Source organism: Scomber scombrus, unplaced genomic scaffold (assembly GCF_963691925.1).
Source record: "Scomber scombrus unplaced genomic scaffold, fScoSco1.1 SCAFFOLD_329, whole genome shotgun sequence".
NCBI lineage: Eukaryota > Metazoa > Chordata > Actinopteri > Scombriformes > Scombridae > Scomber > Scomber scombrus.
In genome coordinates this window covers 1-17,500 of record NW_026910626.1, presented here as the reverse complement: position 1 = coordinate 17,500, position 17,500 = coordinate 1, and the positions used below count along the sequence as shown (strand labels likewise).

General features: G+C 38.4%; 1 protein-coding gene across 1 annotated transcript; it reads left to right on the top strand.

Annotated features, from left to right (window-relative positions):
- Nucleotides 1-1,778: 1,778 nt before the first annotated feature.
- On the top strand, nt 1,779-16,264 carry LOC133977146 (putative E3 ubiquitin-protein ligase UBR7). The gene is made up of 12 exons (XM_062415278.1): nt 1,779-1,930; nt 4,049-4,171; nt 5,404-5,537; nt 6,139-6,199; nt 6,310-6,405; nt 6,496-6,549; nt 6,986-7,091; nt 7,202-7,287; nt 7,733-7,897; nt 10,927-11,092; nt 14,904-14,965; nt 15,990-16,264. The coding sequence occupies exons 2-12, from the start codon at nt 4,052-4,054 to the stop codon at nt 16,077-16,079; spliced, it is 1,140 nt and encodes a 379-aa protein (XP_062271262.1). The 5' UTR covers nt 1,779-1,930; nt 4,049-4,051; the 3' UTR covers nt 16,080-16,264.
- The last annotated feature ends 1,236 nt before the right edge of the window (nt 16,265-17,500 follow it).

Sequence of the window (17,500 nt, the reverse complement as noted above, 5' to 3'; positions counted from 1 at the left end):
TGACAACCAGACCTTTATATCTGATTTAATCAATAACCCTCATGTCAACGTTAATATCCTTTAACAGACATCTCTGTGAGTCCTAACACTGACCAGCTGTGAAACACCATGCTGGGTCTAAACCTGTTCGTTGAAGCTTTGGCATAAAGTTTATTTTGTAATAATTTGAAACTCTTAAAATTCTAATTATCTAAATTTTTGAGAGCATTGAGAGTTCGATTGCTAAAAGCTGAATATGTGCTTTATCCTTCATGTTAAACCCTAACATGTTATTTAACTTTATGTGGAGGAACAAAAAGCACTATATTAAAACATCAGTAATAATAACAGTGGCTTTAACCTTTTAGACTTTTACACCTTAAATAAAACATTTATAATAAATTGGATAAAACTAGAAATCAAGAACTCGTCTTCAGTTTGGAACTTCATACCAAATGTTGTTTTCTCTAAATTAAGAAGCCAACATTTCTTTTTATTTTGTAATTCTAATGTTGAACCTTCATAAACAGACTGTTGGTCATTGATGTACAAACATAGATCAATAAAGACTAATCCTAATTGTTGAACTCAGATGGATCATTAATGATTTAATCCCTATTAATGACTTTATTATGGTTATAAATGGAGTAATTATGTTATTTAAAAGGCAGTAGTAGTTAGTTAGTACTAACCCTAACCCTTTATTAATAACCTGGACTGGAAAAGATAATAAAATGAGAGAAGTATCTTTCAGATGGAAACCCTGAAGATGTTTTTACCAAATTATGGGAAGATATTTGCAACTTGATTTCTTCTTGTTTTGAACATATATTGTTTGGCTTCGTTGATTATCCATCTGCCAAAAAACAACAGTTTTATATCATTAATATTATTATACATTTAGCCAAATGGCATATCCAAAAATGTCGATACACTAATCAAAAGCCTCTCCTCTCCAGGCCAAACTATATATTAAACTATTATATATATACCATTCCACTAATATAAAAGCCATTAAGACTCTTTTTAATGTGTTTGTGTAATATGATATTCTGAATGTGTGTAGCGCCCCCTGGCGGTTGTCATCACACTATTGTTTTGCACTGTACTGCATTGTATTCCTTAATAAAGATTTTTTTGGGGAAAAAAACCAAACAAATCCTTCTCATTGATGACGTCAGACGGCTCACCTTCTGCGCATGCTCCGCAGGTTTTTTCCCGCTCCACCAGCTCGCTGAGGAGTCTCGAGACTTCGGGGCTGAGCTCGCGCATCCCGCGGATCAGTGACGTCAGCATACTCTCTACATTCACGGAGATTTTCTGCGCGTGCCCGTTTCTGTCCCGAAGCTCCGCGCGCACCGCACATTCTGCAGCGTCCGCCATCTTCTGCACGCGCTGTCTGCTGCGTGCTGTCGTCACGCAGTATCGGAGGAAGTGACGTAATCTCAAGTAGTTTATTTAAAAAAAAAAGTAAATCAAACTTTATTAGCATTTGAAGACAAAACAAAAAACACAACATGTTAATATTAATATATATTATATAGATCAATTATATATTATATAGATCAATTATATATCATAGATTAAATATATATTATATAGATTAATTATATATCATATAGATTAAATATATTATATAAATTAAATATGTATTAAATATATTTATATATTATTTACATGTTGTTATAATTTGTTCTTGTTAATAAAGTTAAACACTTTAATACTTTGAACATTTTTAAATAAAGTTCTATTTAGTTTTAACCACGTGACCCTGAGTGGCGCCAAATACGATCTGCGGAAGTAAACCGGATGTTGTCATCCGCGCTAGCAGCAGCAGCTAACATCAGACGGAGCTAATTATCAGTTATTATCAGTTATAATCGATCAATACTGATCATCATTGATCATCACTGATTGGCTGGTTCGGGCGGAGCAGTTCCAGTTTGACTCGGTGAGTTAGCATTAGCACGCAGCAGATTCACATTCATATAAACTGTGGGAGCTAACTGTGGCTAACGGCTGAAGCTAACTGAGGCTAACGGCTCAAACTAACTGAGGCTAACGGCTCAAGCTAACTGAGGTTAACGACTCAAGCTAACTGAGGCTAACGACTGAAGCTAACTGAGGCTAACGGCTGAAGCTAACGCTGATCAATATGTGGTGATGTCATTAATTACTAACAGCTGATTGGCTGATTTCTCATCTTATAGCAGGAGGTCAGATAGAGGTCTGTGATTGGCTGGATCAGATAGAGGTCTGCGATTGGCTGGAAGCAGTAAACAGCCTGTTGCTGGGTTAATCAGCTAAAGGACTGGTACATTATATAATATACCTAACCCTAACCCATATATATTATATAACATATATAACCCATATATATTATATATTATATAACATATATAACATCCTGTTACTAAGGACAGATTGATCTAATAAGAAGGCGCTAACTGAGTCTCAGAGACAGGATGAAGTTAATTCTTTAAGGTCGACTGGAGAGAAACAGTCTAAATAAATATCAGGTTTAACACAGTTTCTAAGTTTCCTGTTAGAAGATAAATCAGCTTATTGAGGGCAGGAGGTGATTCATTTTGTCCCTAATAGTTAATTTTATCATAACCACAGAGTTATTGGATCAGTTATGACTCTTTACAATAAACCTTGGCCTGTTTTTACTCTATTAGTGAAGAGTTACAGAACTTCTTATAGACTCAGTCAGACTCTTCTAGTTTAGTAGCCATATTCTTTCTAATTAACACGTTTGCTTTAATTGTTTAGAGACTGAAACCACAGAGCTGTTCTCTGTTTTATTATCTTCTTCTTTAAAGGAGCGATGGAGTCCAGCGTTGCTCTCAGTCTGTCACACAAACCCAGACATACTTACTAACATATAGGGGATATATCTAGAGGTCCAAACTAAACAAAGGTTGTAAACAAAAAGCAGCAAAGAGACTTTACAGATCACTTCCACTGGATTCCTCCATAATGTTTCAGCAGCTGATTGTGACAGCATAGGGTTAGGGTTAGTGGGTTAGTGGGTTAGTGGGTTAGTGGGTTAGGCATAGTGGGTTAGGGTTAGTGGGTTAGGCATAGTGGGTTAGGGTTAGTGGGTTAGGGTTAGTGGGGTAGTGGGTTAGTGGGTTAGGCATAGTGGGTTAGGCATAGTGGGTTAGGGTTAGTGGGTTAGGGTTAGTGGGTTAGGGTTAGTGGGTTAGGGTTAGTGGGTTAGTGGGTTAGGGTTAGTGGGTTAGGGTTAGTGGGTTAGTGGGTTAGGCATAGTGGGTTAGGCATAGTGGGTTAGGGTTAGTGGGTTAGGCATAGTGGGTTAGGGTTAGTGGGTTAGTGGGTTAGTGGGTTAGGGTTAGTGGGTTAGGGTTAGTGGGTTAGGCATAGTGGGTTAGGGTTAGTGGGTTAGGGTTAGTGGGTTAGGCATAGTGGGTTAGGGTTAGTGGGTTAGTGGGTTAGTGGGTTAGGGTTAGTGGGTTAGTGGGTTAGTGGGTTAGGCATAGTGGGTTAGGGTTAGTGGGTTAGTGGGTTAGGGTTAGTGGGTTAGGGTTAGTGGGTTAGGCATAGTGGGTTAGGGTTAGTGGGTTAGTGGGTTAGGCATAGTGGGTTAGGGTTAGTGGGTTAGGGTTAGGCATAGTGGGTTAGGGTTAGTGGGTTAGGGTTAGGCATAGTGGGTTAGGGTTAGTGGGTTAGGCATAGTGGGTTAGGGTTAGTGGGTTAGGGTTAGGCATAGTGGGTTAGGGTTAGTGGGTTAGGCATAGTGGGTTAGGGTTAGTGGGTTAGGCATAGTGGGTTAGGGTTAGGGTTAGTGGGTTAGGCATAGTGGGTTAGGGTTAGTGGGTTAGGCATAGTGGGTTAGGTTACTTAGAAGTACTTAGCAGTACTTAGCATTACTTAGCACTAATTAGCATTACTTATTTATTTATTTATTGTCACACTAAGGTCTGTTGCAATGTAGCTTGAATGTTATTCTCCCTTGTAAGTCGCTTTGGATAAAAGCGTCTGCTAAATGACTAAATGTCAATGTGTGTGTGTGTGTGTGTGTGTGTGTGTGTGTGTGTTGCAGGTGATGATGTCAGAGGAGCAGACAGTGTCTCTGGTCGACGTCCTGGAGGAAGATGAGGAATTGGAGGAAGAAGCTTCAGCTGTGTTGGCAGGAAGTGACTCTGATCACTGCTCGTACCCCGAGGTTATATTTATATATACTATATATTATATATTATATATTATATATTATATATACTATCTATTATATATTATATATACTATCTATTATATATTATATATACTATCTATTATATATTATATATTATATATTATATATTATATTTATATATTATATATTATATATACTATTTATTATATATTATATATTATATATTATATATTATATATTATATATTATATATTATATTTATATATTATATATTATATATACTATTTATTATATATTATATATTATATACTATCTATTATATATTATATATTATATATTATATATTATATATTATATATTATATATTATATATTATATTTATATATTATATATTATATATTATATATTATATATACTATATATTATATATTATATATTATATATACTATCTATTATATATTATATATTATATATACTATATATTATATATACTATCTATTATATATTATATATTATATTTATATATTATATATTATATATTATATATTATATATACTATCTATTATATATTATATATTATATATACTAACTATTATATATTATATATTATATATACTATCTATTATATATTATATATTATATATACTATCTATTATATATTATATATTATTTATTATATATTTATATATACTATCTATTATCTATTATATATTATATATACTATCTATTATATATTATATATTATATATTATATACTATTTATTATATATTATATATTATATGTTATATACTATTTATTATATATTATATATTATCTATTATATATTATATATTATATATTATATATTATATATACTATTTATTATATATTATATATTATCTATTATATATTATATATTATATATTATATATTATAAATACTATTTATTAGAACTTTTTGCAGCAGCAGTGCTGTGTATCGGTAACCTAGCAACACTAAGGAACCAGGGCTCCTGAGTGTGTGTGTGTGTGTGTATTAATGTGTGTGTGTGTATTAATGTGTGTGTATTAAAGTGTGTATGTGTGTGTGTATTAATGTGTGTGTGTGTGTGTATATTTAAGTGTGTATTAATGTGTGTGTGTGTGTGTGTATATTAAAGTGTGTATTAATGTGTGTGTGTGTGTGTGTGTGTATATTAAAGTGTGTATTAAAGTGTGTATTAAAGTGTGTGTGTGTGTGTGTGTGTATTAAAGTGTGTATTAAAGTGTGTGTGTGTGTGTTGCAGGGCTACGTGCAGCGGCAGGCTCTCTATGCGTGTAACACGTGTTCTCCTAAAGGAGGCGCAGCAGCAGGCGTGTGCTTAGCGTGTTCATACAAATGCCACGAAGGTCACGACCTGTTCGAGCTCTACACCAAGAGGTATGACATCATCATTATTGATTATCCAAGAGGTATGACATCATCATAATTGATTATCCAAGAGGTATGACATCATTATTATTGATTATCCAAGAGGTATGACATCATCATTATTGATTATCCAAGAGGTATGACATCATCATTATTGATTATCCAAGAGGTATGACATCATCATTATTGATAATCCAAGAGGTATGACATCATTATTATTGATTATCCAAGAGGTATGACATCATCATTATTGATTATCCAAGAGGTATGACATCATTATTATTGATTATCCAAGAGGTATGACATCATCATTATTGATTATCCAAGAGGTATGACATCATTATTATTGATTATCCAAGAGGTATGACATCATCATTATTGATTATCCAAGAGGTATGACATCATTATTATTGATTATCCAAGAGGTATGACACCATCATTATTGATTATCCAAGAGGTATGACATCATCATTATTATTGATTATCCAAGAGGTATGACATCATTGAGCGTATTGATCATATTGATCGTATTGAGTGTATTGAGCGTATTGATCGTATTGAGGGTATTGATTGTATTGATTGTATTGATCCTGAGACTTCTTCTCTGCAGGAATTTCCGCTGTGACTGTGGAAACAGGAAGTTCACAGAGCTGCAGTGTAAACTCTTCCCTGTGAGTTATGACATCACAGCTGCCTGCTCACCTGGCAGGTGTGATTTACAGTGACATCATTGCGCTGTGCTCAGGTGTGTGTGTTGATCAGCTGTGTGTGTGTTTTGCAGGATAAAGACGAGCTCAACAGTCTCAACAAATACAGCCATAACTTCTTTGGAGAGTACTGTACCTGCAGCCGACCCTACCCTGATCCAGAAGACCAGGTGAGACACACCTGACACACCTGAACCTTACCTGCCCTGGTTCCTGTATGGAAGCTGTGCCTCACTGTGATTGGCTCGTTTTGGTTTCAGGTGGAGGACGAAATGATTCAGTGTGTGGTGTGTGAGGATTGGCTGCACGGCAGGGTGAGTCTAACACAGCTGACAGGTAACCCTAACCCTAACCCTGTTGGTTCTGACCTCACCTGTTGGTTCGGACCTCACCTGTTGGTTCTGACCTCACCTGTTGGTTCTGACCTCACCTGTTAGTTCTGACCTCACCTGTTGGTTCTAACCTCACCTGTTGGTTCTGACCTCACCTGTTGGTTCTGACCTCACCTGTTGGTTCTAACATCAACTGTTGGTTCTAAGCTCACCTGTTGGTTCTGACCTCACCTGTTGGTTCTAACATCACCTGTTGGTTCTAAGCTCACCTGTTGGTTCTGACCTCACCTGTTGGTTCTAACATCACCTGTTGGTTCTAACCTCACCTGTTTGTTCTGACCTCACCTGTTGGTTCTGACATCACCTGTTGGTTCTGACATCACCTGCTGGTTCTGACCTCACCTGTTGGTTCTGACAGCACCTGGGCTGTGTGGTTCCAGACTGTGTGGAGCTGCAGGAGATGATCTGTGAGTCCTGTATGAATAAAAACCCCTTCCTTTGGACCTTTGCCGCTCACCTGGCAGGTAAACAACTTCCTGTCCGTGGTGTACTTCCTGTCTGTTGTGTACTTCCTGTCTGTGGTGTACTTCCTGTCTGTGATGTACTTCCTGTCTTTGATGTTCTTCCTGTTCAGTTCCAGGTGAGTCAGCAGAAGAAGAAGTGAAGGAAGAAACGCCAGGAACAGACGAGTCAAACGTGAACCTGAATCAGTCTGAAGAGGTGAGAACCAGACTTAGGACCAGACTTAGAACCAGACTTAGAACCAGACTCAGCTCTAATGAACCAGACTTACAACCAGACTTAGAACCAGACTTAGAACCAGACTTAGAACCAGACTCAGCTCTAATGAACCAGACTTAGAACCAGACTGAGTTCTAATGAGCCAGACTTAGAACCAGACTCAGTTCTAATGAGCCAGACTTAGAACCAGACTCAGTTCTAATGAGCCAGACTTAGAACCAGACTGAGTTCTAATGAACCAGACTTAGAACCAGACTCAGTTCTAATGAACCAGACTTAGAACCAGACTCAGCTCTAATGAACCAGAATCAGCTTTTGTCTCTTAGTTTGCTTTTAAACAGCATATCTTCTGCTGTTGCTCTACTTATTCCTTTCTGTGTTAACACTGATCAGTGTGATTGATTCATAATCAATAATCTGTCAGGTTGATGATGTCATCGAGCCAAGCTGTAAGCGAAGCCGTCAGGAGACAGAACCAAGCTGCAGACTGAAGGAGCTCCAGGCGACTGGTCAGAAAAGAGTCCAATCAGGAGCCGTGTTCTGGCCTTCAGCGTGGCGCTCCAAACTCTGCTCCTGCAACACCTGTCAGGTAACCAATCAGCACTGAGTATCAGCTGTGATGTCATGTAACCAATCAGCACTGAGTATCAGCTGTGATGTCAGGTAACCAATCAGCACTGAGTATCAGCTGTGAGGTCAGGTAACCAATCAGCACTGAGTATCAGCTGTGATGTCATGTAACCAATCAGCACTGAGTATCAGCTGTGAGGCCATGTAACCAATCAGCACTGAGTATCAGCTGTGAGGCCATGTAACCAATCAGCACTGAGTATCAGCTGTGAGGCCATGTAACCAATCAGCACTGAGTATCAGCTGTGAGGCCATGTAACCAATCAGCACTGAGTATCAGCTGTGAGGCCATGTAACCAATCAGCACTTAGTATCAGCTGTGAGGCCATGTAACCAATCAGCACTGAGTATCAGCTGTGAGGCCATGTAACCAATCAGCACTGAGTATCAGCTGTGATGTCATGTAACCAATCAGCACTGAGTATCAGCTGTGATGTCATGTAACCAATCAGCACTGAGTATCAGCTGTGAGGCCATGTAACCAATCAGCACTGAGTATCAGCTGTGAGGCCATGTAACCAATCAGCACTGAGTATCAGCTGTGAGGTCATGCAACCAATCAGCACTGAGTATCAGCTGTGAGGCCATGTAACCAATCAGCACTGAGTATCAGCTGTGAGGCCATGTAACCAATCAGCACTGAGTATCAGCTGTGAGGTCATGTAACCAATCAGCACTGAGTATCAGCTGTGAGGCCATGTAACCAATCAGCACTGAGTATCAGCTGTGAGGCCATGTAACCAATCAGCACTGAGTATCAGCTGTGAGGCCATGTAACCAATCAGCACTGAGTATCAGCTGTGAGGCCATGTAACCAATCAGCACTGAGTATCAGCTGTGAGGCCATGTAACCAATCAGCACTGAGTATCAGCTGTGAGGCCATGTAACCAATCAGCACTGAGTATCAGCTGTGAGGTCATGTAACCAGTCAGCACTGAGTATCAGCTGTGAGGTTCATTTACATACAATGGCATGAAATAGTCTGCTACAATAAAGCATTGCTGAGGAAACGCGTGGTTAATAAAGCATTGCTGAGGAAACGCGTGGTTAATAAAGCATTGCTGAGGAAACGCGTGGTTAATAAAGCATTGCTGAGGAAATGCGTTGTTAATAAAGTCGTTGGTAATTAAACGCGTCATTAATAAAGTCGTCGGTAATGAAACGCGTCGTTAATAAAGTCGTCGGTAATTAAACGCGTGGTTAATAAAGTCGTCGTTAATAAAGTCGTGGTTAATAAAGTCGTTGGTAATTAAACGCGTGGTTAATAAAGTCGTCGGTAATGAAACGCGTGGTTAATAAAGTCGTCGGTAATTAAACGCGTGGTTAATAAAGTCGTCGGTAATGAAACGCGTGGTTAATAAAGTCGTCGGTAATGAAACGTGTCGTTAATAAAGTCGTCGGTAATTAAACGCGTCGTTAATAAAGTTGTCGGTAATGAAACGTGTGGTTAATAAAGTCGTTGGTAATTAAACGCGTTGTTAATAAAGTCGTCGGTATTGAAACGCGTGGTTAATAAAGTCGTTGGTAATTAAACGCGGGGTTAATAAAGTCGTGGGTAATGAAACGCGTGGTTAATGAAGTCGTCGGTAATGAAAAGCGTGGTTAATAAAGTCGTCGGTAATGAAACGTGTCGTTAATAAAGTCGTCGGTAATTAAACGCGTCGTTAATAAAGTTGTCGGTAATGAAACGTGTGGTTAATAAAGTCGTTGGTAATTAAACGCGTTGTTAATAAAGTCGTCGGTAATGAAACGCGTGGTTAATAAAGTCGTTGGTAATTAAACGCGGGGTTAATAAAGTCGTGGGTAATGAAACGCGTGGTTAATGAAGTCGTCGGTAATGAAAAGCGTGGTTAATAAAGTCGTCGGTAATTAAACGCATGGTTAATAAAGTCGTCGGTAATGAAACGCATCGTTAATGAAGTCGTCGGTAATGAAAAGCGTGGTTAATAAAGTCGTCGGTAATGAAAAGCGTGGTTAATAAAGTCGTCGGTAATTAAACGCGTGGTTAATAAAGTCGTCGGTAATGAAACGTGTCGTTAATAAAGTCGTCGGTAATTAAACGCGTCGTTAATAAAGTTGTCGGTAATGAAACGTGTGGTTAATAAAGTCGTTGGTAATTAAACGCGTTGTTAATAAAGTCGTCGGTAATGAAACGCGTGGTTAATAAAGTCGTTGGTAATTAAACGCGGGGTTAATAAAGTCGTGGGTAATGAAACGCGTGGTTAATGAAGTCGTCGGTAATGAAAAGCGTGGTTAATAAAGTCGTCGGTAATGAAACGTGTCGTTAATAAAGTCGTCGGTAATTAAACGCGTCGTTAATAAAGTTGTCGGTAATGAAACGTGTGGTTAATAAAGTCGTTGGTAATTAAACGCGTTGTTAATAAAGTCGTCGGTAATGAAACGCGTGGTTAATAAAGTCGTTGGTAATTAAACGCGTGGTTAATGAAGTCGTCGGTAATGAAAAGCGTGGTTAATAAAGTCGTCGGTAATTAAACGCATGGTTAATAAAGTCGTCGGTAATGAAACGCATGGTTAATAAAGTCGTCGGTAATGAAACGCGTCGTTAATGAAGTCGTCGGTAATGAAAAGCGTGGTTAATAAAGTCGTCGGTAATTAAACGCATGGTTAATAAAGTCGTCGGTAATGAAACGCGTCGTTAATGAAGTCGTCGGTAATGAAAAGCGTGGTTAATAAAGTCGTCGGTAATGAAAAGCGTGGTTAATAAAGTCGTCGGTAATGAAACGCGTGGTTAATAAAGTTGTCGGTAATGAAACGCGTCGTTAATAAAGTTGTCGGTAATGAAACGCGTGGTTAATAAAGTCGTCGGTAATGAAACGCGTGGTTAATAAAGTTGTCGGTAATGAAACGCGTCGTTAATAAAGTTGTCGGTAATGAAACGCGTGGTTAATAAAGTCGTCGGTAATGAAACGCGTGGTTAATAAAGTCGTCGGTAATGAATCCTGTGTTAACGAGTGTTTGTGTCCTAGGAGTCGCTCTCTGAAGCCGGCCTTTCCTTCCTCCTTGATGAATCCGACACCGTCCTCGCCTACGAGAACAAAGGAAAGAACAGCGAACAGAGACCGCCGGGTCACGACCCTCTGATGTCAGCGCTGGACAACCTGAACCGAGTGCAGCAGCTGGAGATCATCCACGGTAACATTAAACTACAAGAACCAGACATTAAACTACAAGTACCACACATTAAACTACAAGTAGCACACATTAAACTACAAGTACCAGACATTAAACTACAAGTACCAGACATTAAACTACAAGTACCAGACATTAAACTACAAGTACCAGACATTAAACTACTAGTACCAGACATTAAACTACAAGTACCAGACATTAAACTACAAGTACCAGACATTAAACTACAAGAACCAGACATTAAACTACAAGTACCACACATTAAACTACAAGTACCACACATTAAACTACAAGAACCACACATTAAACTACAAGAACCAGACTTTAAACTACAAGTACTAGACATTAAACTACAAGTACCAGACATTAAACTACAAGTACCACACATTAAACTACAAGTACCACACATTAAACTACAAGAACCACACATTAAACTACAAGAACCAGACATTAAACTACTAGTACCAGACATTAAACTACAAGTACCAGACATTAAACTACAAGTACCACACATTAAACTACTAGTACCAGACATTAAACTACACGTACCAGACATTAAACTACTAGTACCAGACATTAAACTACAAGTACCAGACATTAAACTACAAGTACCACACATTAAACTACTAGTACCAGACATTAAACTACACGTACCAGACATTAAACTACAAGTACTAGACATTAAACTACACGTACCAGACATTAAACTACACGTACCAGACATTAAACTACAAGAACCACACATTAAACTACAAGAACCAGACTTTAAACTACAAGTACTAGACATTAAACTACATGAACCAGACATTAAACTACTAGTACCAGACATTAAACTACAAGAACCAGACATTAAACTACACGTACCAGACATTAAACTACAAGTACTAGACATTAAACTACAAGTAGCACACATTAAACTACAAGAACCAGACATTAAACTACAAGTACTAGACATTAAACTACAAGAACCAGACATTAAACTACAAGTACCAGACATTAAACTACAAGAACCAGACATTAAACTACTAGTACCAGACATTAAACTACAAGAACCAGACATTAAACTACAAGTACTAGACATTAAACTACAAGAACCAGACATTAAACTACTAGTACCAGACATTAAACTACTAGTACCAGACATTAAACTACAAGTACTAGACATTAAACTACAAGAACCAGACATTAAACTACTAGTACCAGACATTAAACTACAAGTACCAGACATTAAACTACAAGTACCACACATTAAACTACTAGTACCAGACATTAAACTACAAGAACCAGACATTAAACTACAAGTACCACACATTAAACTACTAGTACCAGACATTAAACTACAAGTACCAGACATTAAACTACAAGTACCAGACATTAAACTACAAGTACTAGACATTAAACTACACGTACCAGACATTAAACTACAAGAACCACACATTAAACTACTAGTACCAGACATTAAACTACACGTACCAGACATTAAACTACAAGAACCACACATTAAACTACTAGTACCAGACATTAAACTACAAGTACCACACATTAAACTACTAGTACCAGACATTAAACTACAAGTACCAGACATTAAACTACAAGTACCAGACATTAAACTACAAGAACCAGACATTAAACTACAAGAACCACACATTAAACTACAAGTACCAGACATTAAACTACAAGAACCAGACATTAAACTACAAGTACCAGACATTAAACTACTAGTACCAGACATTAAACTACAAGAACCAGACATTAAACTACTAGTACCAGACATTAAACTACAAGTACTAGACATTAAACTACAAGAACCAGACATTAAACTACTAGTACCAGACATTAAACTACAAGTACCAGACATTAAACTACAAGTACCACACATTAAACTACAAGTACTAGACATTAAACTACACGTACCAGACATTAAACTACACGTACCAGACATTAAACTACTAGTACCAGACATTAAACTACACGTACCAGACATTAAACTACAAGAACCAGACATTAAACTACAAGTACCACACATTAAACTACAAGTACCAGACATTAAACTACAAGTACCAGACATTAAACTACAAGAACCAGACATTAAACTACAAGAACCAGACATTAAACTACAAGAACCAGACATTAAACTACTAGTACCACACATTAAACTACAAGTACCAGACATTAAACTACAAGTACCAGACATTAAACTACAAGTACCAGACATTAAACTACAAGAACCAGACATTAAACTACAAGAACCAGACATTAAACTACAAGAACCAGACATTAAACTACTAGTACCAGACATTAAACTACAAGAACCAGACATTAAACTACAAGTACCAGACATTAAACTACAAGAACCAGACATTAAACTACAAGTACCAGACATTAAACTACACGTACCAGACATTAAACTACAAGTACCAGACATTAAACTACAAGTACCAGACATTAAACTACACGTACGAGACATTAAACTACAAGTACCACACATTAAACTACAAGTACCAGACATTAAACTACTAGTACCAGACATTAAACTACAAGAACCAGACATTAAACTACTAGTACCAGACATTAAACTACAAGAACCAGACATCAAACTACAAGTACCACACATTAAACTACAAGTACCAGACATTAAACTACAAGAACCAGACATTAAACTACAAGAACCACACATTAAACTACAAGTACCAGACATTAAACTACAAGAACCAGACATTAAACTACTAGTACCAGACATTAAACTACACGTACCAGACATTAAACTACAAGTACCAGACATTAAACTACAAGAACCAGACATTAAACTACAAGTACCAGACATTAAACTACACGTACCAGACATTAAACTACAAGTACCACACATTAAACTACAAGTACCAGAAATTAAACTACAAGAACCAGACATTAAACTACAAGTACCAGACATTAAACTACAAGAACCAGACATCAAACTACAAGTACCACACATTAAACTACAAGTACCAGACATTAAACTACAAGTACCAGACATTAAACTACAAGTACCAGACATTAAACTACAAGTGCCACACATTAAACTACAAGTACCAGACATTAAACTACAAGTACCACACATTAAACTACAAGTACCAGACATTAAACTACAAGTACCAGACATTAAACTACAAGTACCAAACATTAAACTACAAGAACCAGACATTAAACTACTAGTACCAGACATTAAACTACACGTACCAGACATTAAACTACAAGAACCAGACATCAAACTACAAGTACCACACATTAAACTACAAGTACCAGACATTAAACTACAAGTGCCACACATTAAACTACAAGTACCAGACATTAAACTACAAGTACCAGACATTAAACTACAAGTACCAGACATTAAACTACAAGAACCAGACATCAAACTACAAGTACCACACATTAAACTACAAGTACCAGACATTAAACTACAAGTACCACACATTAAACTACAAGTACCAGACATTAAACTACAAGAACCAGACATTAAACTACAAGTACCAGACATTAAACTACAAGAACCAGACATCAAACTACAAGTACCACACATTAAACTACAAGTACCAGACATTAAACTACAAGAACCAGACATCAAACTACAAGTACCACACATTAAACTACAAGTACCAGACATTAAACTACAAGTGCCACACATTAAACTACAAGTACCAGACATTAAACTACTAGTACCAGACATTAAACTACAAGAACCAGACATTAAACTACTAGTACCAGACATTAAACTACAAGTACCAGACATTAAACTACAAGTACCAGACATTAAACTACAGGTTTTGTCTCTCAGGATACAACGATATGAAAACTGAACTGAAGGACTTCCTGCAGAGATTCGCAGCAGAAGGAAAGGTGAGTTTCACTCTGCAGTTGACCTTTGACCTTCTTATGAGTTTAACCAAATCAATCAATCAATCCATAGTTTGATTGATTGATTGATTGATTGATTGATAAGGGCTGTCAGTGGCAGTCCTCACAGATGTGCAGATGGCTCTGCCCGCAGCAGCCTGCGTCCACTTTTCCTTGAACAGCTGATTTTTTAAGTGAAACTGCTTTGAGTGTTTTGACTGGTTTTAATCGGTGGATCCATTTGTTTTGGAAAGGAGGAGACATGATCTTACTTCTCAAAGTCATCAAACTCTGTCTTTTACTGTTTTGATTGATTGACCCCCAGTGACAGGAAGGCAGACATCATACAGAGACAGGCTGGAATTCATCAGCTGCTACCATATGACCGTCTTTGCCATTTCATGCTCCTTGAGTTTGGAAGCTTAGACTTTATTAGCTGGTAATGAATGAATTAACTCGATGGATACACATTGATTTACTGGGTTTGCTTCAATGTGAAATGAAATAAAACACAACGGTACAATGAGATATATATATATATATATCTATATCTATATCTATATAACTATGTATTTCAGTTCAGTGCAGGTAAGGGTTAGGGTTAGGGGTTAGAGCATGTAGAGAATAGAAGAAGTACAGTTGGTAATAAAGGATCACGCCTCATCCGTGTATTTTGGCTGTGAGGGTTGTAACATGATTAACTGGCACAATGAGTCCAGCTCCTCCTATGTTACTGCTGACCGGCCCGCCTAACAGCTGGTGCCTGCTACACGTCTCTGTTTGATGAAGCCAACAGAACCACATCACCTGCACAAAGCGACCTGAGTCCAAAACAGGACACACTCCCCCCCCCCCCCCCCAGCTGCTCCCTGAGATCCTGTCCATGAAGATCCAAAACAGTCGCTAACACGCTAAACCTCCAGTCCTTGTATAGGGTTAGGGGTTAGTGGTTAGGGTAAGGGGTAGGGGTAAGGGGTTAGGGTCAGACAGGTAACTGATCATGTGACTGCTGTCTGTTCTCTGATAGGTTGTGACTCCTGATGACATCCGCGAGTTCTTTGAGCAGCAAAGTCGCAAAAGAAGACAAGTCGATGCCGGACGCCTCTACTCCACCTGATGACCCCTGACCTTTTCCTGACCTCCTGCCTCAGATTGTCCTCGGACGTTTTGTGTTGGTGTTTTAGATTTTATGGACATTTTCAAGTTTGTTTATTTTGAACCCTCTGTCTCAGGGGTCAGAGGTCAACAAAATGTAATGTCTGTAAATGTTGTCTTTGTTCACTTTTTAATTAAATAAATAAAACACAAGAACAATTAGTTCTTTCATCCTCATCGATCTTACACGTCTTCAGTGATCAGGTTCCATCGTATCTGAAAGAGCTCATAGAACCTCATGAACGTACTAGAACACTGCTCCCAGCACATAGAACCTCATGAACCTACTAGAACACTGCGCTCCCAGCTCATAGAACCTTATGAACCTAGAACACTGCGCTCCCAGCTCATAGAACCTTATGAACCTACTAGAACACTGCGCTCCCAGCTCATAGAACCTCATGAACGTACTAGAACACTGCGCTCCCAGCTCATAGAACCTCATGAACCTACTAGAACACTGCTCTCCCAGCTCATAGAACCTTATGAACCTACTAGAACACTGTGCTCCCAGCTCATAGAACCTTATGAACCTACTAGAACACTGCGCTCCCAGCTCATAGAACCTCATGAAAACTACTAGAACACTGCGCTCCCAGCTCATAGAACCTTATGAACCTACTAGAACACTGTGCTCCCAGCTCATAGAACCTTATGAACCTACTAGAACACTGCTCCCAGCTCATAGAACCTTATGAACCTACTAGAACACTGCGCTCCCAGCTCATAGAACCTTATGAACCTACTAGAACACTGCGCTCCCAGCTCATAGAACCTTATGAACCTACTAGAACACTGAGCTCCCAGCTCATAGAACCTTATGAACCTACTAGAACACTGCGCTCCCAGCTCATAGAACCTCATGAACCTACTAGAACACTGCGCTCCCAGCTCATAGAACCTCATGAACCTACTAAAACACTGCGCTCCCAGCTCATAGAACCTTATGAACCTAGAACACTGCGCTCCCAGCTCATAGAACCTTATGAACCTACTAGAACACTGCGCTCCCAGCTCATAGAACCTCATGACCCTACTAGAACACTGCGCTCCCAGCTCATAGAACCTTATGAACCTACTAGAACGCTGCGCTCCCAGCTCATAGAACCTTATGAACCTACTAGAACACTGCGCTCCCAGCTCATAGAACCTTATGAACCTACTAGAACACTGCGCTCCCAGCTCATAGAACCTCATGAACCTACTAGAACGCTGCGCTCCCAGCTCATAGAACTTTATGAACGTACTAGAACACTGCGCTCCCAGCTCATAGAACCTTATGAACCTACTAGAACGCTGCGCTCCCAGCTCATAGAACCTCATGAACCTAGAACACTGCGCTCCCAGCTCATAGAACCTTATGAACCTACTAGAACACTGCGC

Bases quoted from the DNA above. Each gene is read 5' to 3' on its own strand.
- LOC133977146 (XM_062415278.1), top strand. From the start codon at position 4,052: ATGATGTCAGAGGAGCAGACAGTGTCTCTGGTCGACGTCCTGGAGGAA. The intron at 4,172-5,403 runs GTTATATTTATA...TGTGTGTTGCAG, and splicing joins ATCACTGCTCGTACCCCGAG to GGCTACGTGCAGCGGCAGGC. The intron at 11,093-14,903 runs GTAACATTAAAC...TTTGTCTCTCAG, and splicing joins GCAGCTGGAGATCATCCACG to GATACAACGATATGAAAACT.